Raw genomic sequence first — 27,578 nt, 5'->3', positions numbered from 1 at the left:
CATATCATATAATTACCCCTATTTTACAGAAGGGGCTTGGAGAGGTTAAGCATAATTGCTGAGTAATATAGCTTATAGGACACAGGTCTTAAACACAGGTCTTTTTACTTCAGAGCTTTTGCTTTTTTTACTATAATCTGGGCTTCTTGTCTTTATGGAGCAGCCTGACATTCTGACCACTGGGTCTATTTCTTCCTTCATATGGCATGTTCATAAAATGCAAGTTCTGAAATTACACTACTTAGGTCCCATCCTGGCTTCCCTACTTATATAAAAACTGTATGATCTTTGGTAAGTTAATTGACCATTTAGAGCCTTGGTTTCCTCCTCAGTAAACTTCATAAGATTGCTGTCAAGGATGAAATGAGATAATACAGGTAAAACATGTATCTGAAACATATTAAGTATTCAGTAAATCTTAGCCACCAATGTTATTACTGATTCTTCTCTGGAAGTCATTTAAAATATTTTCAATGGACTGTTGTGGAATTTTTCTTAAGACCTGGCATTTCTGGGTTTAAGTCTGTGATGTTACTCCTATCCACACAGGCTGCTCCTTTGTCTGTGTGTACCTATTAACTTTGAGCTCATAGGAGCGCCTTCTGTACCATCAATTTCTTTACACATCTCCCATTTTCTTGCTCAGAATATTTTTCCCACTGATTTTCAGAATCCTCTGTGTTTTTAGACGTCTCTAGTTCCTGGCTATTCTCCTTTTAAGTCTCAAGCCAAGGGCTTGTACTCATAGCACAGCAGTTAGGACGTGCCCTAATGCAATACACTGCTTGGGTTCAAATCTTGTTCTAACATTTACTAGCTATGTAGCTAGGGGCAAATTATCTAGCTGCTCAAGCTCACTTTCCCTATTGTGAAAAACAAGACTAAAAGAGTACATAGTGTTGATATGAGGCCGAGAACATGTATATGAAATATTTTTTAGCATATCTGATAAGACAGTCATTTTTTTCCCAAGAAGCATATCATGTTCATAACATCACCAAACAAAGTCTTCCTCATGGAAACAAACTCTCAAATTGCATATCTGCAGAAGCAAATTCCTCTGACGGTGACATATGGATCAAACACTTTTCAGAATCAAATGGGGACTATGATGACAAAATCTGGCTTCAACAAAATTTAAGTTGAAAGTTTTTCTTAGAAATCTAAAAAATGTTCCTAAAAACTTGGCTTCATTTAAAGAATATGAACCTGCTGCTATTATGTGAATCTTTCATCAAAAAGAAAAGCAGATTTTGATAAATGTTCCACTTATAAAACCCAAGTCAACTTATAAAGAGGACATCTCCAGATCAATTTCACAAAGATTTTTATGACAGGGACCCTAATTTTTCAGTGAGGGAAGCTGTTGTGTTTGCTTCTATACAGGGATGAAACACAGAAAAGGTGGATTTAGCTAAAACTTAGTGGCAAATCCATGTTCTATATTTTTTTCTTCTTAATTCAAGAAACTAAACTCATTATTTCCAGGCCAAAAGCACAAAATTTGTGTTGAATACTAAGCTAAAGAAAATTAGTATACTAACAAAAAAAAATCTGTCCAAAATTATTGCTGTTTTAAAATTTCTGTAAGTTTAAATATCAGCCATTCATACTTAAGATTCTTTTAGCTGCAGTAAGAATCTGTCCTAAACAACAAACACCTACATTCATTGACATAAAAAGATAATCTATTGGCAGAGTAAGCTTCAGGACCAGTCAAATGCTAATGATGTTATCACAGACCCCTGTTTTTCCTGTCTCCTCATTCAGCTTTATCTTGGGGTTCATTCCCATCATGGTTGTAAGATAGCTGCTGCTGGCAATTGGGGTTATAGGCTTCCTGTTTTTTTCTCCTAAATGTTAAAAAGGTTTTCACCCAAAAGCCCAGGAAGCCTCTCTTTGAATTCCATCGGCCCAGTCTAGCTTGGGTCTGGCGTTGGAGAACCAGTCTTTGGCAAGTGAGGCTAATTACTACGAGTGGCTAGAATGACCGAGTAGTAAGGCATGAATGTTGGCAAATCAACCACAATGTCCATTACATCAGTGCTACACGGACTTCCTCCAAATGTCTACCAGTATATGCAGGATCTCGGGCAGTTATTAGACCTCCCTGTACCTTGATTTCTCCTATATGTGAAATGAAATAAATACCAGGCGTGGTGGCTCATGCCTGTAATCCCAGCACTTTGGGAGGCCAAGGCAGGCAGATCACGAGGTCAAGAGGTCGAGGCCATCCTGGCCAACATGGTGAAACTCCATCTCTACTAAAAATAAAAAAATTAGCTGGGTGTGGTGGTGCGTGCCTGTAGTTCCAGCTACTCGGGAGGCTAAGGCAGGAGAATTGCTTGAACCCAGGAGGCAGAGGTTGCAGTGAGCCAAGATTGTGATACTACACTCCAGCCTGGTGACAGAGCAAGACTCTGTCTCAAAAAAAAAAAAAAAAACACAAAACAACAACAACAACAACAAAAATAATATACCAGACTTTTTTGCTTTACATTTGGAGAACTGGTGTTGGAAAGATAAATAATGTGAAAATACTCTGAATCAAAGAGAGTTATTAAAATTCAAAATAGTATTGACTTCATTGTGATCACTTACTAAACTGAAGGCCAGCCTGGAGTTGTACAAACAAGAATATGGCAGAGTTTAATCATAAAGCAATAAATTGAGACAATAGGAGAGTAATTTGGGAATACACATCAGAAGCATTAACATACTACATATTCTTTGCCTATTTTTAGGAATTTAAAGTGTGTACATTTTCATATACATGAGCAAAGATTTAGCTGGAAGGATGCTGATTCACTCCATTGTGTTTGTTATAGCAAAAAAAAAAAAGAAAAAAACTGTGGAAATAATCTAAATATCCAATAGGTAGAGGCTGAGAAAATAATTATGACGTATCTATTAATATAATAGTCATTACAAACGATAATATGTCTTTCTCACATATCTTTGCCCCCTTGTTGCCCAGTACTCTATGTGACACATTTCCAGTAGTCAGTAAATGTTTATGGAAATATCTAGAAGAAAAGAAAGATGATGTAGTTTTATCTATATATATATTAGTTTGGAAAGATATTCACAATATACCACCAAGTGAAAAACAGCATATTACCAAAAAGCACATGTAACATTATTTAATTTATATAAAATCTTATGAACATAAAAATGTATATATAAATTCTAAAATTTTAAAAACAAATTTGTTAATGGTGGTGAGATGCCAGGTGAACTTTGCTCTCTTCTCCTTTTGTGGTGATTAAAATTTTTTGTAATGAGAATGTTTTATTTTTAAGGATGACAACTATCTATATTTAGAAAAATTGGCATAGAAAAATAATGACATAAAAAGATAGTCACAAAATATTGCTTAATTAAAAGGTATACAAAATTATTTACAGTATGATCCCATTCTTACATTTAAAAACATATATCTATATGTATAGAAAAAAAGACTGGAAGGATATACACAAAATGGTTAGCAATAGTACACCTGAGAGGTTATAGGGTTATATACAGGTGGTTTTAATTTTCTTTTGAAGACTAAAGGAAAATTGAACTCAATTTTAAATGCAGATTTAAAAAAGGATTAAAGAACCTGGAGATGAAAAGTATAGAAATTGAACAAATATGATTTTCAAACTCATTATAAAGTACTTGTATTCATTGGGTCAAATCATGTCCAAACTGTGTCTAATGAATAGAGAGTCTCTCTCATTAGCACATAAAAGGCCTGATATATTAATGTTCAGCAGAGTTCTACTATCTTTCTCCATGGTAAAAGCAAAACTGGAAGAGACACACAATGTGGATTAAGAACAGAAATACGTGTCAGTAGCTCAGGGCTCAAATCTTTTCTCTGCTAGTAATTACCTTTCTCTGAGCAATTCATAATTTTTCATTATTCTAGTTTATTGATTTAGAAAAATAGCAGTAAAAATACTGACTTCTTCATAGGGCTGCTATGAAAAGTTCCAGATGTTAAGCACTTTAAAAATACTCCACTAAAGCAACTGACTAATGAAGCATAGTTAAGTATTTTACTATCCCTAATATCCCACGTTAAAAACATAGGGGTTAAACCACTTGTTCAAGTTTGCATTATACATCCCTGTTGCTTGCAGGTGTGCTGTTAAGCAGTTTATGATGCAATATAGTGTCTTGAAATGTTCTTAAACTCTAATTAAAGGTTACAGAATCATTAAAATTTAAACAAGCTTTCAAATAAATAAGTTGTGAAGAGAGAGAGAAAAAAAAAAAGGCAAACTCCAGGTTTGGAATCATCTGGAGAACTCAGCTACTTGCCCTGGGCAAGCCACTCCTTTTTTGTTTTTTTGTGGGGGCTGGGGGTAACTTCAGGACCCTGATTTGTAACACAAAGCTAATACTAACCCAATAGAATCCTGCCAGGATAGAGTGGTATAATATTGGTCAATGCTCTTAGCATGCACCTGACACAGACAGAGCTGATTCAAAATAGAACAGTGAAGAGAATCTAAGTTCCCACAGGGCCAGATATGAGCCAGGTGGTCTGAGGGACCTAGCTAATACAGATTATACCCAGTCATCCTGGATTCCCCTGTCTACAGACAAAAGAAGTCAGATTTGATGTCACAGCTCTTCCACGCCTGTTTGCTTTCTTGCCTTCCCCTCTCCCTGCCTGCCAGTATCATTTTTCCCCCTCCTCCCTACTTGGGCATGGGCATGGAACGGACCTTCTCTCCAGAGCGCTATTTTAAAAAGAGAAGTTAGTGATTTGAATGTTCTCAGTCAACTCTTGAAGGGGAACAAGCTAATACACGAAGAAGTTAGAATCTGAAAAAAAAAAAAGACAAGCGCAGTGTTTGGGGCTTGGAGTTGTAAAGATGCCGGGCCTTGGCCCACTGAACTCGCTGACTCGCCCTTGAGTTTTGTTTGCCTTAGGCTTATCTGCTAAAAAAAACCAAGTCTAAACTCAATGGTGGATTTTATTTTTCCTTCCAGCAAATCTCAAAGGTCTATAATGATTAGTGCGTATGGAGTTAAAAGAGCACAGACATCCTGAATTTGTTCATTTTACTTGAGAAAAATTGAGTATGTGCCAGAAAAAATATATAATGTATGTAAGTCTCATTAAGCCATCATTACTCGGTAAAACAGTTTCCAGGCAAATAAACACACAAATCTCCCTCTTGAAGCTGCCTCTGAGTTGCACCTTCAACTCAAATCTCCTGTCCTCATACATTGTTTACTTCAAAGAGAATTATGAGTGAACAAGAAAATGAGAATCAGGTAGGGTAATTATAATCTTGAATGAGGAAAACATGCCAACATTCATTGAATTCCTAAAAAAAAAAAAAAAAAAGAAAGAATAAAAGAGTCATTCTCCTTCAATATATTTAACTGCTCAAAAGGGCCAAAGTGATTTGGGGTCTAAATTTTTGTTGTTCTAAAAATAAAACAAAATCTTAGAATATACTTTCACATGCTCCCAAAATTGAGTGTGAAGCTTATTAATAATGCCCACTTCTTTTATTCCACTCCCATTTTCTGAGAATGTTTGCTCTGTGCTACATACCAGCATCAACTGGGCCATTCCAAACACTGTTGAAAAGCTGTCCCAAATAAACTTGGCCTTCACGCTATAGAGAGGAATTGTCACTGGAATTTCAAATTTTGGGTCTTTAAGTCAGTAAGATGATAATAAAAAGTAGTAACAAAGAAAGAAATTTTGGTATCTAGAGGAGAGGATGGACGAGGATGAATGGGAAAAGAAAGTTATCCTACAGTGATAACTTGTATTTATCTCAGCAGGTTAGCAATTTAATACCATAGCTCGGAGGAGGAACACAAGCCGACCACAGTCCACCCTGCCAGGGAACAGTCTGTCTCTGAGGTTAGGGAACCATTCCTGCTAATACTCCCAGGTTCTTCTCCATAACCCTTTCTAGCCTGCCTCCCAGGCAATGGATTTTTTTTTTTTTTTTTTGCCAGCATCACCTTCCTGTGGTAAGCTGGTTCACACTTCTCTGCACAGATAATGGTACAGTTTGGATGTTTGTTCCTGCCCATATCTCATGTTGAAATGTAATCCTCAATGTTGGAGGTGGGCCTGGTGGGAGGTGTTTGGGTCATGGGGGTGGATCCCTCGTGTCTTGGTGCTGTCCTTGAGATAGTGAATTCTCATGAGATCTGGTCGTTTAAAAGTGTTTGCCACCTCCCCCACCTCGCTCCTGCTCCCCCTTCACCTTCAGCCACAATTGTAAGTTTCCCAAGTCCTCCCCAGAAACAGAGGCTGGCACGATACTTCCTAGCAGAACTGCCAGTCAATTAAACCTCTTTTCTTATAAATTACCCAGCCTCAGGTATTTCTTTATAGCAATGAAAGAATGGCCCAATACAGGTAACAAGGAGGAAATCCTTAAACATGGCACAGCAGACCTCTGCCAGGCAGAGCTAGAGTCTGTACAGTGGAAAACTGTGGGAAATGTGGGAAAACACATTTCAATGTGATGAGGGTGGAATGCACAACTCTGCCTGGGCCATGACTTACCTGCAGAAGATGAGATAAGAATGGCCCTTGATAAGGGGGGTTGTCTTCGAGGGAAAAGGGATTTACAATCACAATAAAAGGATATTGGGCCACCAGTGCTGGGCAAAGCTGGGTATTTGGCATAAAAACACAGTGCATCATAATAAAGTCATTTAAAACAGAATCTGGAAGGGGAAAAAAACAGAAAAAGAAATTAGGTTCTTGTGGAAATCTTTAGGAAAGCAAGAGTATCCATTCACTTGTTCTTAGTCATTTGTTCTAACACACTGGTTTGGGGCATGAGTTTACTTTACATGGAAGCACTTCATATAAATAATGGTGTTGACAGAGATTGAGATGAAAATCAGTTTCTTATGACAATGGAATAAAAGTATAATATTTTAAAGAGAGACAGCCTTGTACAAACGGCACTGGGTACCTTAGCCACCAAAGATTTTAAAATCTGTGTACTTAAAGGGTCACACGTGGGCAGTACCATACATGCAGAACGAAGACATGGTCGTTTCTTTGTCTATACCATATTTGTTTTTTCAAAATCCTTTCTCTTTTATGTCTTTTTCACCTCCTATTTCCAAAAGAAGCAATGAAAGGTAGGAGGACAATAGAATTACAGAATCAGGACGTGGTAAGAGCAGAGAATTGGTGAGGGGAGAAAGAAGCAGCAAAAAAAGAAAAAAAAGAAAGAAAGAAAGAAAGAAAACAAGATTAAGGCTGTGAGCAACAACTAGAGCAAAACAAAGGCTAACAAAACAGAAGCTGGTGGATTCAAATGGTGACTGTCCTATATGTGAAACTATTTTGTAGGTAAGGAAGCAGGGGGTTGGCAAGAGAAGTAAGGCAGGTCCCCCAAATAAGCTTCATTTACTTCGTCATTGAATTTGATGCTGGTTCTTCATTGCAGACAACATGCCCTGGCTAGCCAGATGGGAAAGCTCATGAAGGCAAACCTAAAAACCTCAGGACTACGCCCATCAGAACTTGGAACCCAAGATGCCATGACATTTCCCGGAAAACATGAAATACACTGTCTGAGATTCTGACGCTCATCTTAAACGGAAAATGGTGAGAAATACGTACATTTTAATGCTATAAATTATATTGCCAAATGTTGTCCATGTTTTTAATGAACTTTTATTGGTGAAGTCTGGGTCAGTTACTAAAGGTTTAACCATTATACATAGTCATTTAAATATAACTGATGAGTGTAATACCAAGCTGTCACAACTCAATGTCACCAGGTCTTCAGTCCCGTTATACTGAGCCAGAGAAGAAGCAGAGAAGGTGCCAGACAGAGGCTGCAAGAAACTATTTTTTTTAATGTACCAAAGGATTTTGGCTTGCCTGAGCTTAACATCTAGCACCATCTTGATATGTTTTATATATTCCTGAGAATAGAGGAGGTAATACTTGCTTATATGCACCCAGGAGTCTGTACTATCCGGTAGTTTAAAGTTTGCTAAAGCAGAGACTTGACTTGGGTGCTCCAAGGCTGGGGAGGGAGTCAGTTAACATGGCCAACCACTCAGCTCACATTTCAGTGTGGCTTTCCGGCTCTCTCCTCACATGTAGCAACTCTTCTGTCTGGCACCTTCTCTGCTTCTCAGTATAATGAGACTGAAGGTGACTGGTGACACTGAGTGATGACAGCTTGGGATTACACTCATCACTTATATTTAAATGAGAATAATGGTTAAACATTTAGTCACTGATTCAAACTTTGCCAATGTAAGTTCATCAAAAACATGAACACTGGAAATCTAATTTATAGGTTAAAATTTGCTTAAGAACTAATTTAAAACATCACTTCCTACTAGAAGTTGATTTACCAAGTCACTCCATGACTAATGCTGGTTTTAAAAGTAAAAATATAAGAACTAATAGGTCTCAGGTAGAAAACAGATTTTTGGTAAATTAAGAGAGTGTAATGTCAAATTCAGCAGTGTGCATTTTTATGATGTAAACAACTTTCACGGTAACTCTGACCTTTCTTACTGTACTGTAAATCTATAACTGCCAAAGGTCTCCTACTCTGGTATATCCACAAATTTCGTGGACCTACCCTAGGATTATTTAGTGTCCAGGACAGGAGGGAGGCACATTTGTATTTCTGATTTACGAGAAAGATACTGGTTTGTTCTTTATCTCCAAGGCATAAACATTACTTGTAGGAAAAAAATATCAGGAAAAACTGCAGGAAATGAAGTTCAATATTAAATTATGATGTTAGCCTAGTCTCTACCATCAAAAATGGAAGGGTCAAGAATCACATCCCACACACCAGCCTTAGAATACACTGATTTCTAGGCTTTAATTTTTTTGATGAAGAAGGAATAATCAGGCTACTCTTGGCACACTGCCCATGGGTTAGCCCTGCTCTGCAAGGAACAGTAATGAAAAAAACAAAACTAAAAAAAAGAAGCAGAAGCAGCAGCAATAATCCAATCTCCATCTCTTTTAGAGGTGACTTGAAAGGAAGGCTATACTTGCCCTTCATGGGTGGTAAAGATCTTATAGCTCGTTCCTTAGATGCCACAGTCTCTAATGTACCAGAATATATATTTTTTTGAGTCAATACGTACTTTAGGTAAGATGCTGATTCTTGCATTATGCAATCACACATTCTGGGCAAACAGTTAATCAGAGGGAAAAAATCAGCTGCATTTTTTCCTGACCCATGGTCCTGGAAATTTGGTTTATTTGAGGTTACATATGGCTCTTGGTAGCTATCCTCACATAACCGGTTCTTCAACAGTTTCTCTATACTAAATATGGAGTAACTTTTCTCCAGCATAGTTCTTATCATGTTCTTCTTGCTCAGACATCTTTAACCACTTCCCAGTGCTTGGCTCTACCTTTTTGTTGTTGTTGCGCAAGCTGGGTGCAGGGGCATGATCATAGCTCACTGTAGCCTCACACTCCTGGGCTCCAGTGATCCTCCCGCCTTGGCCCCCAAAGTGCTGGGATTACAGGCATGAGCCACTGCACCCAGCCGGCTTTACGTTTAAGACTCTCTAAGATCTATACCCCAATTCTTAAACCTTTCCTTCATTTTCCAACTTGCGTATACAATAGTCCAGTAAAAATCCGACCACTCACTCTTCCCTGTCTATTTCTAGATCAGTGCTAATATTATCCCTTAGTATGGATGGCTTTGTCCCTGTCTCTAATTACTGGTTACCAGCCTCCTTCAGGGCCACTCTATATTTTCCATGATACTTTTCCAGATCCCTCACCTAGTCAGTGTCCCTGAAGCACTAACTACATTCTGCCTTATATTCAAGTTATGTGCACATTCCTTTATGTCTTCTAACAGATTATAAGCTTCCTGAAGGCAGGAGAATGATTCCTTGTTCACATTGCCTAGTCCAAAGCATCTAGCTTAGTGTCTGCCCAACAGGATACTCAACAAATATTGACCTGAGAATAATTGGCCTGGAGCCAGTGATCCTGACGATTATATCTACTATACCCTAATTAATTTGCTACATAAAAAACCTCAGGTAATCTATGTATAAAATGAGAAACTGGAATGAGAAGATAAAATAAGAATTCAGTGGTAAAATACCTTTAGGAGCTATATAATAATAATAATGATATCTTCAACTTGAGTATATAGCAAAGGTCAATTATGGAAATGGATTTTGAACTAAGTTTTTGAGATAAATCTCTGAACTTCTTTTAGTGAGAAAGGCTCTTCTATGGAGCTCAATGTGCTTAAAATATTAACCCACAACATTATTCTGAGAGACAGGCAGTAGCATAGGATTAAAAAAAAAAAACACGTTGCGTGTGGGCTGTTTCAAAGTCATATACAAGATGGTAACCAAAGCGGAACACAATTTTATAACTCTGAACACTTAGTTCACTGGTGAGATTTGTTTTATTCACCCTAGAATTTCTGTGTCTTAGGTAACAAGACTGACTCACTGTAAGCAGATGTTATGTGTTGAATTGTATCCCCCCAAAAAGATATGTTGAAGAACTAACCTCCAGTATCTCAGAATATAATCGTCTTTGGAAATAGGGTCTTTGCAGATGTGGTCAAGTTAAGGTGAGGTCCTTAATGAGGGCCTTAATCCAATATGACTGCCATCCTTATAAAAAGGGGTAACCTTGGACCCAGAGACAGACAGGCACAGAGGGAAGGCTATGTGAAGAGTCACAGGGAGAATGCTGTGTGAACATGAGGGCAGAGATCCGGATGATGCATCTACAAGCCAAAGGATGCCAAAGATAGCCTGCAAACCACAGGAGGCTAGGAGAGAGGCATGGAACAGATTCTCCTTCACAGCCTTCAAAAGGAACCAACCCAAATATCACCTTCAGCTAGGATTTCTAGCCTCTAGAACTGTAAGACAATATAATTTTGTTGCTTGAGCTACCCAGTTGGTGGTAGTTCATTAGGGCAGCCCTAGCAAATGAATGGTGGCATTTAGTTATATTCTAGAGCAGCTGGACTCTACAACAACTGCAGAGAGAAGTATCTTACTCCCAACTGGAGCAAGGCTGTACCTTTTATGTAGGCAGCTTCAAATCCTTCGTGGGAATAGGTAGGATGTATGATAAACCCAATAGATGCCTATAGAAGGTGGGATTTGAATAACTTAAGAGAGAGATGCCTAGGGAAGACGAGGCATAGTAGGTAGAAATAAGGCTGAGTCATTTCTAGAGAACAGTCAGGATCGGGGAGGAAAGAGGACAGTCAGAAGGACTGTTCCCAGTCAGGTCACACAGAGATGCTTTTCAAATATCAATACACAGAATCCCCTTCCCAAACTGCTTTCGCTATACACACTGCAAATGAATTCAGGACTTTTAAACAATGCTATGCATGGATTTAATGGACATGCAAACGGTTCTATGTGTATACCTGTTGCTTCATTTAAAGTTGCCTCAAGGCGTATTGTTTCTAGAAAATGCTCTAAAATTTTTTCAGGTGTTCCTGACATCACAGTATACCTGGATAAGAAACAAAAATGCCATTAGTTTTTCAAAAGTGGGCAAATCATTAAAAAAACTTTTACTTATCTAAGTTTTTTTTTTTTTTAATTTGAGATCCCAGGGAACCATATACCTTTCATGGTAAGAGAGACCACACACTTTGTCAAAGTCACACAAGAAGACAAAACAAACAAACAAACAGAAAACCCACAAAGTGAAGTCGTTACTACAAACACTGTTCTTTTTTCCCTATATGGAAATAAGGTAAACTTCTTGAAGAGCAGCTTTAGTAGGCTGGGAACTGAGAAACTTCAGTCTTTTTTCCAAAGGAGAATAAAAAGGAACATGTAAAACCCAGGGCAGTTCAGGTCAGGCAGGGGGAGCTGGTGAGGGGAAGTGAGAGTAAGCTAGGTTATCCATATATGGGTTACTCATAGCAAAACTTCTTCCCACACTGGATTCCCCCGCCTATTTCTGGAATGCTCTGTCTTTCCCAACTGTACACTGGTATGTGCTTTGGAAATTCAGCTAATAATAAAACGAGAGAAAGCAAACAAAACCCCATAACACTGATGAGCAAACAAACCCCAGTAGCATCATGAATGTGAAATAAATCAGCAGTAGAAAATCCTTATAATTTATTTCAATGCCAGATATAAATTACTGGGGGTTATATTAGACATTATTTCCGAAGATCTTTCCATGGTGTTCTTCAATTAACACAGGAGGATTTATTTTTTAAGTTGCATGTGAACTGTTTCAAAATCATACTCAAGACAGTGACAAAACACTACTATGTGGGAGCTGTAGACAAAGTACATTCAGATGAGCTGGGTGCTTCTCTTCCAAAACTCAGGCTTTGCTTTTCTGCTTGGAATTTCACTTAAAAATAACAGGCAAGTAGGGGCCAGGTGCAGTGGCTCACATCTGTAATCCTAGCACTTTGGGAGGCTGAGGTGGGTGGATTGCCTGAGCTCAGAAGTTCGCGACCAGCCTGGGCAACACGGTGAAGCCCCGTCTCTACTAAAACACAAAAAATTAGCTGGGCGTGGTGGCACATGCCTGTAGTCCCAGCTAGTTAGGAGGCTGAGGCAGGAGAATTGCTTGAACTCGGGAGGCGGAGGTTGCAGTGAGCGGAGATCACGCCACTGCACTCCTGCCTGGGTGACAGCAAGACTCCATCTCAAAATACAAACACACACACACACACACACACACACACACACACACACACACACAAACAGGCAAGTAAAAACAACAATGAAAATAAAATTGTCTAATGTTCAGAAAGCAGTGAGAATTCAGCTCTGGTTTCCTTGCCTGTTTGAGACTTTTGAGGTGTGTTGAGATCCCAAGAGTAACTCTAATATATTGTTAAATCTCAGGATCTTAACCCATGGCCTGAGGGAGTGATGTGCAGACATTTTAACATATGTGCATGTGAAAACGGTGAGGGAAGCACCCCTGGTATTGAATGAGGTGGCCAATGCAGTCTATCTGGAAGGCAGCTGTTAGCTAAAACTATAGTGCGCACACAAGACCAAAAGGAAGCTAAACAGTTAAGTCTTTGAGAAAACCTGGCTTTGGAGCCTAGAGGAGGAGAGAAGGGGAATAGAAAAAAAAAATAGTCTACTTTCATCTCAAAAGTCTGACCCCTTTCTCAAAAGAGATAAGGTAGAAGACAATGGTTTTTCCTCTTGTGGGCAATGCATATTTGAGGAAAGAAGAGGGCATATTTATAAATGACTTTCAATATTGAAATAGAGAATATTGCTCAATTCATTCAGTAATTCCTGAAATATATGATTCTTTCATAGCACTCACCAGATGAGCTGGAAGAAGAGTAGCGTTGGCCACATTAATCAGGAAACGGGGTTAGAGAGAGCAACATCTGTCGAATGTTTACTATGCCCTAGACAGCTAGGTGGGCACTGAATAAGGTCGTCCTGTTTACTCCTGCTAGTTAAATATTATCTTCATTCTGCAGATGGAGAGACCGCTCAGGACGGGGAGGCATCATGCCTCAGGTCACAGAGTTAGTAAATGGGAGACCTCTGACATGAGCCAGGTGTGTCTGGCTTCAGAGAACAAGCATGAGTTTCATGGCACTTTTCTGCTTGTACAGCAAGACGCTCCATATGGAGACCAGGTCTAGCTACCTGGAGCTTTTTCAGAACAGGAAATTCTCCATGTAATTAACAACCTTCCTCTAAAGAGGGCTTGTTCAGTTTGTTTCTGAAAACGAGTTTTATTTCAATAGGAGTATATGTACATTCCATAACATGAAAACTGAATGGGGGGAAAACCAGTCTGTTACTTCGCGTGGCACCAGGCAGCGGCTGCTGGGAAGTTGCAAGCTCTATAGCTAGCCGTGTGACTCATACATCAGTTTGTAAAATGTGTCCCCTTGTCAAAAGTTTAATTCTACTAGAAGGTTGGCTTCACATTCTGGTATTCTTTGTTTGGACATCCTTTAGCTAGGGCATTATGGCTGGTCAAAAGTAATAGAGATCTGAGAGGCAAGCCAGATGCCTGATCACCTCTCTAGAAAGTGGCCTCTCTAAGCTTTGCCCACCTGGCCAGTCGGAGACCCCCAGGATCTTTCTTTTGCTACCAAAGACTTCCTCTCGTGGTACAGTTGCCGTGGCCACCTTACCGCAGCTTCTCTTCACAGCTCCACAGAAGGCTATTAGGTGCTGACATTCCCTTAGGGTGGGGGACTCCAAGACGGAGGGGCCAGGAGCTTCTGGCCAGACACAGCCCTCTGGGCTCTTGGGGTTCTGGGTTTGGCTGAAACATCACGTGACGGCTTTGTTTCCCACTGTCCACTGCCAGGCACCTACTGCTTGGCCTCTGTTTAAAATGAGGTCAGGACCACTTGAAGACCACACAGCATGACCCTTTTCAGTTTATTTCATGAAAGAGCGACTCTAGTCCAAGTTAAAAGCAACCTCCAATTGGTTACATTATATAAGCTATGAAGTTTTAAACCTCTGACATAAAATATTTTTCTGCAAATGAGGACACTACAATCTGTTCTTAGAATAGAGAAGGGTGTGGAGAAGGGGACCTGAAAGAGACTGTCTTCCTGCACACAGGATGGAGTTGAGCAATGAGAAAACAGTCTAAGACAAAAGCAACACAGTAACGAAAACAGGAATATGCATTTCAAATTCTTTCTTACTAAACCCGCATAACCACACAGCAGAAAGACATGCGAAACAGTAAACGACTAAGGGCTCCGTGGAATTTATCCTTCATGGCAAATATTGTCTTATTATTGACATTTTTAATATCACACTCAGAGTTGAGATGCTTAGGTAGAGTCAGGAGGTTTTGAAAGTTAAAAATGTACACATAAACTATTCTGGATTTCTCAGGGAAAAAAATGAACCAGAAAAATAACATTATTAGCAGCACCAACATGGTGACCCTTTTTGAGCTCAAAAAGGATAATTTCTGAGGAGAGGCCCTACAGCTTCCTAAATTTTAAGTCCGTCCATACACATGGTTGATGCCACATTTTTGAAGTCCGGAATATCAGCCCCAAATTTATTTACATGCCCCCTCCCCTTCAACTCTGGTCTCATTTGGGAAAGCTCAACATGGAAAATGACCCCTTGAGAGAGCAGCTTTTCATTCTTCAGGGAAATGATTATGTGTGGTACATTAATTTGTACTCACTGATATTTCTTAAATGGCTCATTGTGAACATGCATAAGTTTTTGAATTGCGGAAGAAATTTGGATTGGAATACAGGACACAAATAAGGAGATATAATAGAAAATCAGATCAGGCCTAAAATAATAAAACATACGGTCTCTTCTTTTCCATTCCTTTTAGTTTGATTTCATAAGAAACCTATATTTGGAGAACACCCTGAATGAAAGCCATTGTAACAGGCAAATGCTTTTGATCATTCCCCAATGACATGAAGAAGTCAAGCAAGGGGACCTCCAGGGAACCTCTTGATCAGATGTTTCTAGGTTAAGGAGAATTCTCAAGGCTTGCCTTTTCAGTAAGCATAATTTTCCCGGGACATCTGAAGCATTAGTTTAAAATACAGATAAAACACCAGGTATTTAAGGGAACCAAAGAAAATCATTAGAAGCAGTCCCAACCTTCACATAAAAAAAATGTTTTCATTCTTATCCTCCTTAGTGGACTGGAAGGACAACTGTTAAAAACATTTGGGCAAGAACAATTTCAAGAACAGACAGTAGAAAACAATAAATAATAAGGAAATTTCTATGGTAATTTTATAGTTTTGTAAGTGAAAGGTAGTTTTTTACATAGTCCTTTTGATGTCAGTTCTTTCGATATGAAGTGGTTTGCAATATTTACTAAACAGTGTTGAGTATGTAGTCTTATCTACTATATTTTGTTATAGTAAGCTGGCAGGTGGAAGGGGGATACGCATGTGAAAACTGGTCAAGCTGGACTTGAATCCAAGCTCTGCCATTACAAGCTTTGAGACCTTGGGCAAGTAACTTGTGGCTCTGAGCCTAAATTTCTCCATCTTTTAAAAGGTGTTGTAATATGATAAGAATCCTATAAAATCTGCAAAATATACTATGGCTATTTAATAATATTATCTTTTTTCCTGCCCTCTTTGCAAATATGTTGATTCACCCAAATGAAAATGTCTGGGCCTTAGACTTTTAGTCTAAACAATAAAAATTAATCATTTATGGTGAATGCCTTGATAAAGGAAACACCTTGCTTATTTGGCAAACAAAGGAAAATTACCTGAGATGCATTCTCCTTCAACATATTACTGGGCAACATTTCTTTAGCTACAGAATTGGTGTTTTTATTACACTAAGATTGAAAATTAATCTCCATTTTAAAAACTAGATTCTGCAATTTTCTGTAATTTCTTAGAGCCACATTTTCTATTCTGTCTTGCCACTCAAATGTTGGTACATTTGATGCAGTCTTATGTAGTAAGTTGCAGCAAAAGCTGGAACTGAACATCGGTATGCTGAAAAAGACTCAAGTTAAACAGGACATCTGAGAAATGTGAAGCTAATGGCCTTTTGACATTAGCAGGAATAAGTATGAATGAGGCCAAATGGATGCTTCTGGGCTGCAATCAATAGACTGTTTTATACTTGAAGTCTGGGTTTCCATCAAAGACGCTCATTCTGATAACAAGAGGAAAACACTTCACGCGAAATCCTGCATACGAAATTCAAATACCAAAAGTTCTCATCACCCAGGGGCCTTCATATCCTTTGAGCTGCCTGGCATTGCTATTCCCATTGTTCTCTCACACGCCTTCTGTTCCACAGCTATTACAGTTGAACACTGTATACAAAGAGTGGTTTTTAGAGTAAAGGAATATTCTCTCCCGAATTACTCTAGGCAGCACCCGGCTCAATGCTGTGCCAGAAATGGATACATTATACTCCACAAGATGTGTGATTAGTCAATAGAGAGGAAAAAAGTCACATACACTGCCATCTTCCACAAAAAAGGAGAACATGCTATTGTAGAAATGATGATACCATGTGAAAAGGTTAATCATAGTCTGGCAATTACAGTGTTGGATGCAAACATACTTTTGCTGAGGCTGTGAGTTTCCTTGATTAGAAGCTCTGTTCCCTGCTGGGACCTTCTCCAGCACCAAGACATCTTGGTCATGTTCTTTAAGTCTGACTGTATTCGCCTCCACGTCCTGCAAATACAAATTACACCACATACAGATGCTGCCGCTTACTCAGACAATGAAAAAATTTTCAAATGCTTCAGAAACTCATTTGGTGCTTGTCATGCTAATTGTTGCGTCTACAAATTAAGTCATTTTCAAAGTCAAGGGCTGGAACGGTCAGAGAGAGGACCAGATGAGGTTTGAGGCATGTGTTTTTAAGACTGCTTTTACCCCAGCTTCAGAAAAACAGCAGAATAAAGCATAGTGTGGTTATGCTCTGAGAAACCTTTGGGAGAAGGAAGTAGAGCAGGAAGGTCGGGAGCAAAGGCATTTATTAGTTATAAAAATATGTGGTAAATAGCAAGCAGCTTCAGCAAAGTTCTTTTTCTTCTAAGTGTATTTAGTTTCCTTAGGAGTGGGGCACCTTTTCTCTTTAATCAAAAGACTGCTTTGTTTTGTTTTGTTTTGTTTTTAAGAAAAATCTGTTGGAAATGTGTTAAAAACTATTTTTGGATATTTTAAGTCATTTTATAAATTACATCAATGATAATGGTCCTAATCTGATTCGTTCAAAGAATGTTTTGGCTGAATGTAAACTCCTTGTGTGTAAACTTGAAGGAGTTAGTACAGTTTACCTTTAAATTTCAATATCATTGTAAATAGTTAGTTTAAAAATTTTAACATGCTTTTCCTCAACATTTGGCCCCCATTTAAAAAGAGGTCAGATAAGAACCAACTCAAATTCCATCTGGTATTTTTTTAATATATCATTCAAGGGTGTACATTTTAGCCTTTCATTTCTTTTCTTTTTTTTTTTTTGCATTAAGACCATGCATTCTTAAGACAAACTTAGTTGTCAGAAATTTTGCCACCAAAGGCAAATGCTTAAGGCCATGTAGGGATTGATGTCCAGACACAAGGGCAGGAGCATGACATTGTAAATCATCATTAAGTAACGGGAATATACCCCAAAGCACAAAAGCTACATTTAGGACTTCAGGAGGGGATAGAGATGCTAAGGCTACAAGAGGGACAGAAGGGACCCTGCTCTGTGGGTCAGCAGTGAAAGAAAGAGGGGCAGTGTGACCCTAGAAAGAACAGCCTACTGAGTGAACTCAAGCTAGGGCGGGAAGGACCACAGGCCACCTGAGAAGCCAGGGGTGGTGGGACATCGTCACCATCCCTAAAAGTCCATGATCAGGCCTCAAGCAGCCAAAGCAGAGTCATCCCTCCCAGGGACAAGGGACCGCATGCTGGGGAGAGACCAGAGACCATTTTTTTCTAAACATTACCCACACTCACAAATTCTTTAATATGCTTAGAGTAGGCTCATCTGCAGAGTCAACTTTTAAGTGCAATTGCACAGTTCCCTCTACCACCCCAGTTATTCACCTGCCTGCCAATGTCAGAAATTCCTTTAGTTTGTAAAAATTTGAGATAAAGCCCTTGAAAATGAAAATGCTTGGTTGGAGTAACCATGATAGATGTTAATTCTCAGTAAAATGTAATCACTCAATAAATCAAGGGAATGTATGATGATATGAGACAGGCTCAGATTTGGGAGGAGAAGGAGGTGGAAACTAGGAAGGTCTAGGAAAGAGAAAGACAAGGGGCAGAGGGGGCTGCCACTGTGTTGGAGAGTGGGATGGGAAGGACACCAAGAAGGATGCCCAGGATGTCAGAGAGAAACTTCTCAGACTGACATTTTGCCAAGGCAATTCCTATTTATCGTCAATTCTCATGGACCAGTGCAGGGATGCATAGAGGGACTGGGTCCAGCATAGCATCCTGCATTTGCAGCTTTACTGGAATACAACCTCTGGATCCCAGAATGCATACCAACACATTAAATATAACCAGCTTGTAACAAAGGCCCTTTGTACCTAGAGCACTCATTCATCACAGGACTACTCAATTAAGACTATGCTCAAAGCTTTGCTTACTTAGTTAAAGAAAAAATGGGCTGTCTCTCAGCCACACTTTGCTTTGGACTCACCCTCAGGATCCGGTTGAAATCCTCCTTGTCTACTCTTAAGAAATGGCAGTTATCTTCTCGTAAGACGATAGAGGCAGCTCGTGGAGCATCATTCACTAGTGCTAACTTGCCGAAGTCATCTCCTTCATGCAGGGTGCAGACCACACCCTGGATAGAGTAGAGCACACAGATGAAGAAGATCCCTGAAATAGAGCAAACACCCACCACCTCCTGCCACAAGACCCCCAGCCCCTAAAACATTGTAGATAAATGGGCTGTACCTAGCGATGCCAAAGGGGATTACATAATTACATTATGATGTTCACTTTGCTTTCACTGAGTAATACGGTCTGTGGCTTAACTTAAATGTACACACTATAATCCGTTAGGAGACAAACCCCAGAAAGTACAATACAACTTTAAGTATAATAACTGAGGTAACTTATGATTAAAGATACAATAATGTCTTTTCTACATCTAGGAGCAATGTTGTTGCAAATTTAATTGTGGCACTACATTGCTAATACTTAGAGCCACACTAGTAAGTGGAGCGTAATAAAGTTTCAAAAAGAAAAAGATATATATACCTTGCCGTAAATGACTACATTCACTGATCCTTTTAGAATAATGTACCAGGAGGTACCTTCTTCCCCCTGGTTAAACACTAGACACAAAAAGATGAAAAGACTTATGATAAGAATAGAAGCACATCAATATAAATTACAGCTTATCAAATCATCACTTTAAGTCCCCAGAAAATATGCATATGTAAAATTCGAGAAACATCACTGGCAAATATTAACTTGTTCAGGTGGCACATTATCTCCTTTTCTATAGAATACAAAAGAAAGAGAAACACTGCATTCCTTGCTATGCCCTAAAACATAGGTTTTTAGTAGATATCAATTTATCAGCAATCTGTTTCTTAAAGCCATACACATTTCTTCCACAATTCATTAAAACTTATCCCATAGAAAAATGGCTCTAAAATGTAATCTGACAAGTAATGTGACATTTAAAAACATGCAAATCAGCACTATATATTGTTTACAGATACATACCTACACACACTTGTCCCTTCGTATCCATGGGGAATTGGTGCCAGGACCTCCCAAGGATATCAAAATCCACAGATGCTCAAGCCCCGATATAATGTGGTGTATTTGCATATAGTCTACACACAGCCTCTTGTATACTCTAAGTCATTTCCAGATTACTTATAATAGCTAATACAATGTAAATCCTATGTAAATAGTTGTTATACTGTATTAAGGAATAATAACAAGAAAAAAGTCTGTACATGTTCAGTAGAGACACAACCATCCACTTTCTTTTTTTTGGAATATTTTTGATCTTCAGTGGGTTGAATTCGTAAATGTGGAACACATAGATGTAGAGGACTGACTGTATTTTTAAAAAAGTGAGTTGGAATGATCACCACTACATTCAGGGTAGGAGTTACCTTGGGGTAGGAAAGATGAAAATGGGATAAATGAGGGTACAAAGGGTCTTCAAGTGTAGTTGTATAATTTATTTTTTATTTTTTATTTTTTGAGACAGGGTCTTGCTTTGTCACCTAGGCTGGAGTGCAGTGGCGTGATCACAGCTCACTGCACCCTTGACCTCCTGGGCCTAAGAGATCCTTCCACCTCAGCCTCCTGAGTAGCTGGGACTGTAGGTATGCACCAATCCACCTTGCTAATTTTTACAGACAGGGTTTCGCCATGTTCCCCAGGCTGATCTCGAACTCCTGGACTCAAGGAATCCACCTGCCTCGGCCACCCAAAGTGTTGGGATTACAGACATGAGCCACTGCACCCAGCGTGTATAATTTAATTCTTTAGAAAATATGAAAAAAGGCTGGGTGCAGTGGCTCACTCCTGTAATCCAACACTTTGGGAGGCCACAGCGGGCAGATCACTAGAACTCAGGAGTTTGAGACCAGCCTGCCAACTAGGTGAAACCCCGCCTCTACTAAAAATACAAAAAAAAAATTAGCTGGGCGTGGTGGCACACGCCTGTAATCCCAACTACTTGGGAGGCTGAGGCAGGAGAATTGCTTGAACCTGGGAGGTGGAGGTTGCAGTGAGCCAAGGTTGTGCCACTGCACTCCAGCCTGGGTGATAGAGCAAGACTCCATCTCAAAAAAAAAAAAAAAAAAAAAAGAAAATATGAAAAAAATGGCATGTTATTATCTGACAAAGATTAAGAAGGTAATTGTAATATACTCTATTTTTGTTTAAAATATTTAACTATTTCATATAAAATGAAAACAATTAGCAAGTTTGAATGAAAAGAATAAAAGAAAATAAAAAAGAATAAGTTATTAGCAACCATTAAGATAAAAATATTAAAGTAAGCCTTGAACATTTGAAGAAGTTACATTCTTACTAAAATAGATATCAATGTCAGAAATATCATTTTTGATGACTGAAAGTAAAAAAACCACATTTACAATTAATGTTTCCTGCTTATTTGACTCATACAATGTAGCCTGAAGAAAGAGCAAGATTTTCCAAACTGTCTCTAAAGAGTTAACAGGTGTCCATGCAAAAAGTGTTCTATGTGTCATTAGGCTCAGGAAGTATCGGTTTAAACATGGTGATCATTTCTCCTTATTGCAGAACTTCTGAGAACACATTAGCATGCTGCTGTGTCCTGTGATTCTGCAAGAGAGATTGGAGAGGCATTTCCTGACCTTAGTAGATCACTAACCCTGTTTGTTCCAGCCAGATTTTTGTAGCAGTAGTAAGGAATGCCAGCTTATATAATATTGTTCACATCTATTCACATCAAATTTCCTTTTCTTGCTTCCAAATATGATCACAGAACTAAACTACAACTTGGATTTTGGTGAAATACTATAGATTAACACTGCATACGTATTTGAAGCAAAGAAATTCTCTCCAGCTTGGAGCTTAAAGTGGAAGTGAGAGAAGAAAAATAAAGTAGGATGGTTTAAATATCATTCTAACTAACAACCTCAAGAGATCGATTAGTTCTTCTAAAGCTATGAACGAAATGAGGTCACTGGGAACAGGTACTGCCTCAGGCCCTTCCTGAAGGGCAGTGACTTCATCCCATCCTCTTTAAACACTGCTGAGTCAGGAGGGTAGGGAGCCAGTGAGACTCAGGCTGGCGCCCACAACACTTGCCGGTACTAGAAAACCACGATACTTCAGAATAATTGACATGTGCTGAAAATAATCACAGGTCCAGAAAAACGAAAGTACCACAGGACACCCTGCCAAGTCACCAAGCCAGACCCGGGGCCAAGAAGTGAGGCGTTAGCAGCCTGGCTTCCGTGGCATGTGCTTGCAAGGGTGCTGGCCGGGCGCAAGGTTCCAGTACAGCTTTTCACTTACACACAGTCCCTCCTTTGGCGTGAGACTCAAAAATGAGAACACCTGCTAACTCTCGTTTCACCTAGAAGAAAAACAGAAGAAACATGCAAAGGCCACATTTCCAGGTCTGGGTGGAAAAGGGTTGTGCTCTTTCTGGGGGCACAATGCAAACTGTCCCGGGGCTTCCCATGCAGTCATCTCTCACCTCTCTTGCTGCTGCTCTCATCTAAAATCACTTCTACTCGATTTGCTCCTAGGCTTTTAAAGCTTGTAGCTCTTTTTATAGAATAGCTTATAGCTAATTCATACCAGGCAACCTCCTTAGAGACTGTTTCAAACATGGTCCCACCTGCATTAACTAGCCCACTTGCCTGCCTGTCTTTGGCTGTGGGTGAGAAGGGGAGACCATGTACAACATCATATGATTCTGTTGCTACTAGTGACTCTTGCTTGCATTACATATAATGCATCATGGCAAACATGTTGGAAAATTCTATGTCTTGAAGCTGAATAATGAAGCCTAAATGAACGAACACATTTATATTCTTAGTTAAAATTCCAAATTATTCCTAGCTAGCTAAAATTCACATTTTAAAAAAAAAATCCCAAATTACGGTCCCAAATCATGGCTCTATCTTCCTAAGAACCCAGTAACTTGAGATTTTTCTATGCCTGGGTACCTGGGGTTTGAGGTAGAAGACAAGACTACCCACAATCCTCTCAATTCCACTGAGACCAGGGAAGTCGGATCGGGGCATGCTGGGTCCCTGGAGCACAGGCAGGGAAAGGGGTCCTTCCTTACTTCCCTCTACATCACGAGCTCATGGAGCCTCAGCTTTCTGCCCTGTATATATGAGGGCTTCCCAGGTGAGGCTCCCAGGCACTACATCTATGCCCTGTGGAGAGTAAGGATGGCAAGGGCAGTGGTAGGTAGGTGGGAGGCTGGGCTGGACCACTTCCCTGGGTAGTCCACATAGGTGAGCAAGTCTCCAGACCCTCAGTGGTGCCAGAGGTGGGAGATATGTGAAGGAGGTTTGTCTAGGTTGAAGGGGAGAGGGGACTTGAAGCCCTCTTGCTTGGAGCTATGGCAAATGCCTCGCTGCTCTCAACAGAGACCTGAACTTATCCCCAACAGCAGGGACTGGCAGGTACTGCTACTGTGAGGTAGCAGAACACCACTTTTAGTGAGCTAGGAATGAAAACAAACTAGGCATCTAGATATTTCTTAGGGACCTCAGTATATACTCTGTGAAAGTTGAAACCACTTCATTCTTCTTAACTTATTAGCGTGTAGGACATGTGTGTTTCCTAAAAATCATATTCTTATGGGAGGAGGTGTTTCTATCCCTATTCAGTGGCAGAAAATTTCTGTCTCCTAAATACTCTAATCAGGTAAAAGTTCAGAATCAGATACAGCCACTGGGTCATTTTTTATTAGTGGGTGGTGTTATTTTCACTAATACATCTGAGCTGATGCTCTCTTGAACTTTCTGCTTCCATTCTCAAGAAGGCAGCAAACCCTGGTGGAGTTGGCCCCATAAGCCAAGACAGGTCATCTAGGTTTCCCTCTTTCCACCTTCTGGCAGCATACCATGGCAGGATTCAGAGTCCCTCCCAGGCCTGGCTCTCTTATCTGAGTGTGCAGGTTCCAAAATTCATATTCACAGGGATGAAGCCCATGTTCCAACCCTACTCACATGGGGCTGCTCTGGGGTTTAGGGCACATGGGCAACTACCAATAATAGGACAAAATTTGATTCCTTTCAGTGATTGTTCTTGGGTATAACTTCCTCAGCATCTCATAAGAGAGTAGAGGTGATTTATGAGGTGAAAATCAGACATTCTTTCCCCCCACAACACCGTAATACTCTCCTCTGTCCTAACAGTGCATTTATTGCAAAGTGCTCCAACCATGCTAAACTAAGAGACAACTTACTGTGGTAGAAAGATGGGATAAGGCTTTAATATGAAGAAGCTCCTCATAGATAATCTCTAGGTCATCCACAGTCCTCTGGCCAGGTCTACAAAGATTAAAAAAAAAAAAAGGAAATATGGAAAAAGGGCATCACTAGGGCTTCAAACATGGAAAGGGATCCAGGCATCAGTAACATGCTCAGGGATTGCTTCTGCACAAGAAGATATTGGCGGAGGGAGAGGTTGCACCAGTATAATCCCTAAAGGGATTTTTGAAATAAATGTGTTCCTTGATGAAAGGATATGGGAGAAAGCCAAAGTCCACAGGATCCCTTCTCTTCTGATCTCAGAGGGAAGAGCATTTTCACTCACATGGTAGTTGGCCAACTCATCTCTCACTTTGTAGATGATTGAGCTAAAAAACTGCTTTTCATTACCACCTTAATCAGTAATGGCAAAACTTGTCTTTTAACACCACTAGAAACAATTGGTATAATCAACTTGACAACTGATCTAAATTCCTTGAGATCCTGTGTACTATCTTAGCCTAGCAGAATAATAATGCCACTGTCACTATTATTTGGGGTTATAAAATGTATTTTTTCCGAAGGACTCAAATATAGGATGTATGCAGACTCAACATTTTCTTTTCTAGCCCTGAGGAGATAAGGGCATGAGATGAAGAGAAGGCAAATGGTAGCATCTGTGATTAGTAAGAGAAGGCAAGAAGGGAGGTATATTCCACATTCCCAAACTCTTCTTACAAAAACCACCACTGCCCACCAGATGTTAATCAGTTTATGTAAAGCATTTTTATTCTAAAATTTATTATAAAACTAGTATCCAATAACATGCCTTCAAGGACTCAGTATATAATCTGTGAAAGTTGAAACCACTTCCTTCTTCTTCTTGAATTATTAGAATTATGTAGGACATGTGTGGGGTATGGGGGTGTTGTGGACATTTTTGGCATTGGAAGACTGAATAGATTCTTAATCACTTTTCGTTATCTATAATTATTTTGAAATCATTCATAGTGTTTATATTAATGGTAGGAGATACAACTGGTCAGCAACTTGAATTTTTTGTTGCTTTCTGCAAAATAAAGAATCCTAACTAACATGTTTTTGAAACTTTAAAACAAACTAATGGGTTACTAATCCTGAGAGTTCTAGGGAGTCAACTGAGAGACAATCTATATATTGATGGATAGGCGGCATTTACTCTCAGCTAATTGCTGCAGTTATGAATGTTATCTATTACATAACCATCTGTCTATTTTGTGCATTTTGTCCTAAAATTTTAACAATTTATGGTATTATCCAATATTACTGTAATTACTACTAATTAAACATTAAACCCTTGATGAGCTACTGATGATGTACCATCATGACATTATCATTTATAAGGTGTTCCCTGGTCAAAGAAATTTGAGGAGTATTGGTGTACTAAACACAGCACTAGATTTAGGGTCTGAAAATCAAGTTTAAAATCAGTGCAACCACTCACCAGCCATGTGACATCAAAGTCTTAGTCTCATATGAAAACTGGGGACAATATCTTTCTGAGAGAGATGTGAGAGCTAACAGAAGCAGCAACCATAAAGGTGTCTACATATTTATTTGTGTAAGTGAAAAAAACCCAGCAAAGTGATATTCAAAACTTAGACCTTTGCAGAAGCAGTTAAACAAACTTACAAATAAACTATGACATTTGGTCTACTAGAGTACATCTGAAACTTAGCTGATTATTAGATAAGTACTCTTAGTAATCAAAACTGAATTATGAATATTCTAAAATAGTTAATTGGATTAAATAACTTTGCAACCATATTCTAACATGGGGAAGATGACAGATTTAGTGGAGTCTAATTGGAGGAAGAAAACTCTGCATACTTTGCACAGTACCTTCCCAAGGACAGCTTTAACATGAACAAAAGAATATTATAACGTTCTCTTCTGGAATCAACAGGGGCTATCTTCCTAATCCTGACTGTATAAAGACAGATACTAAATCCATGACCAGGGAGATGCTAGCCAGGTTCACCTCCTGCTAAAGGTCACCACTGAGGGACACAACTGCACACCAATCTCGTGCTTATGGTGGAACCCAGAAAGTATGGGACCCATAAAGACGCTGAAGAAAAGCTGTGGCCACAGGGGCTCTAAAGGAGCCAGGCCTTCTCGGCCAGAGCCCTCATCTACTACTTGACTTGGACATGGGGATTTTGAAACTGGGACCCTTGGGGATTTAAAAGTCAATCAAGTCACCTTCATCCATCTACTACTATAGAGGCAGCTAATGCGAAAGTCTCAAGGTAGGCGTAATAGGATTATGGATCTTCAGCACAAGGAGCAGCCCTGCTGTTCTTGCTACTTGACATCAGCAGCAAATAACACGGAACCCCCCTAGAAGCTTGGCTAAAAGAGAAAGCAGTCACCAAGTCTCATTCGCACCTCCATGGGGTGGGCTGTTACGGTGAGAGGAGAAAAGCTCAGCTGGGAAAAGAAAGGCTTAGAATTCCGCTCTAAAATCTGGACATATTCAAAGTTGTAATTTTGGGAGCAGATCTCTATGAGGTTAGGAAAAGTGTTTATATAATATAAATATGAGATCTGTATTACTCATCTTTTATGGATTTCTTTTTTAAAAATGCTGTCCTGCCTGGGTGTGCTGGAACACACCTGTAGTCCCAGCACTTTGGGGGACCGAGGCAGGAGGATCACTTCAGGTCAGTTTGAGACCAGCCTGGGCAACAGAGTGAGACCCCGCTTCTACACACACATACATAATGATGCCTATTGGATCTACAAATCTCAACATATTAATAATATTGCATCTGAGATTTGAAACAGGATGAAGAACTGTCAGACCCTCAATAACATATACTGAAAATTTGATATCATGGTTCAAGGCTGACCTTTGAGCCGTAACAGCTAGTCTTAGGACCTGCACAAACTGTAGAAGAAGAGAGGTAAAGATGGCAGAATTCCAGCTCCTTTTGAACCATGCTCACTTTAACTGCTGCCCTCCACCACTAAGCATGCCTGAAGCTCTCTCCTCTCTCCATGCTCCTCCCCATTGGCTCCCTTCCTGCTTTATTGAACATTTCTTCTCAATGTCTTTTTGGTTTGTTGTTCTTTTGTCCATCCCTTGTATTGTGTTCAGCCCCCAAGGCTTTGTTCTACCTTCTTTCCCTGGGAAAAACCCTCA

At 39.5% G+C, this 27,578-nt stretch overlaps 1 protein-coding gene across 6 annotated transcripts in view; it reads right to left on the bottom strand.

Moving 5' to 3' along the window:
- The window catches only part of RAPGEF4 (Rap guanine nucleotide exchange factor 4), a 314,193-nt gene that overhangs the window by 44,905 nt on the left and 241,710 nt on the right, over window positions 1–27,578 (bottom strand). For all 6 annotated transcript variants that reach the window (XM_019022605.4, XM_019022603.4, XM_019022604.4 and 3 more), the window contains 7 exons: window positions 24,388–24,472; window positions 22,473–22,533; window positions 19,695–19,771; window positions 19,129–19,275; window positions 17,044–17,159; window positions 11,409–11,497; window positions 6,624–6,702 (listed from right to left, as the gene is read on the bottom strand). In XM_019022605.4, the coding sequence (XP_018878150.3) occupies window positions 6,624–6,702; window positions 11,409–11,497; window positions 17,044–17,159; window positions 19,129–19,275; window positions 19,695–19,771; window positions 22,473–22,533; window positions 24,388–24,472 (654 nt within the window). The remainder of the gene's footprint in view (window positions 1–6,623; window positions 6,703–11,408; window positions 11,498–17,043; window positions 17,160–19,128; window positions 19,276–19,694; window positions 19,772–22,472; window positions 22,534–24,387; window positions 24,473–27,578) is intronic.

This window comes from Gorilla gorilla, chromosome 11 (assembly GCF_029281585.2).
Source record: "Gorilla gorilla gorilla isolate KB3781 chromosome 11, NHGRI_mGorGor1-v2.1_pri, whole genome shotgun sequence".
In the NCBI taxonomy this organism is placed as follows: domain Eukaryota; kingdom Metazoa; phylum Chordata; class Mammalia; order Primates; family Hominidae; genus Gorilla; species Gorilla gorilla.
The sequence above is the reverse complement of the archived record's forward strand: the minus strand, read 5'-3'. Positions and strand labels throughout refer to the sequence as shown.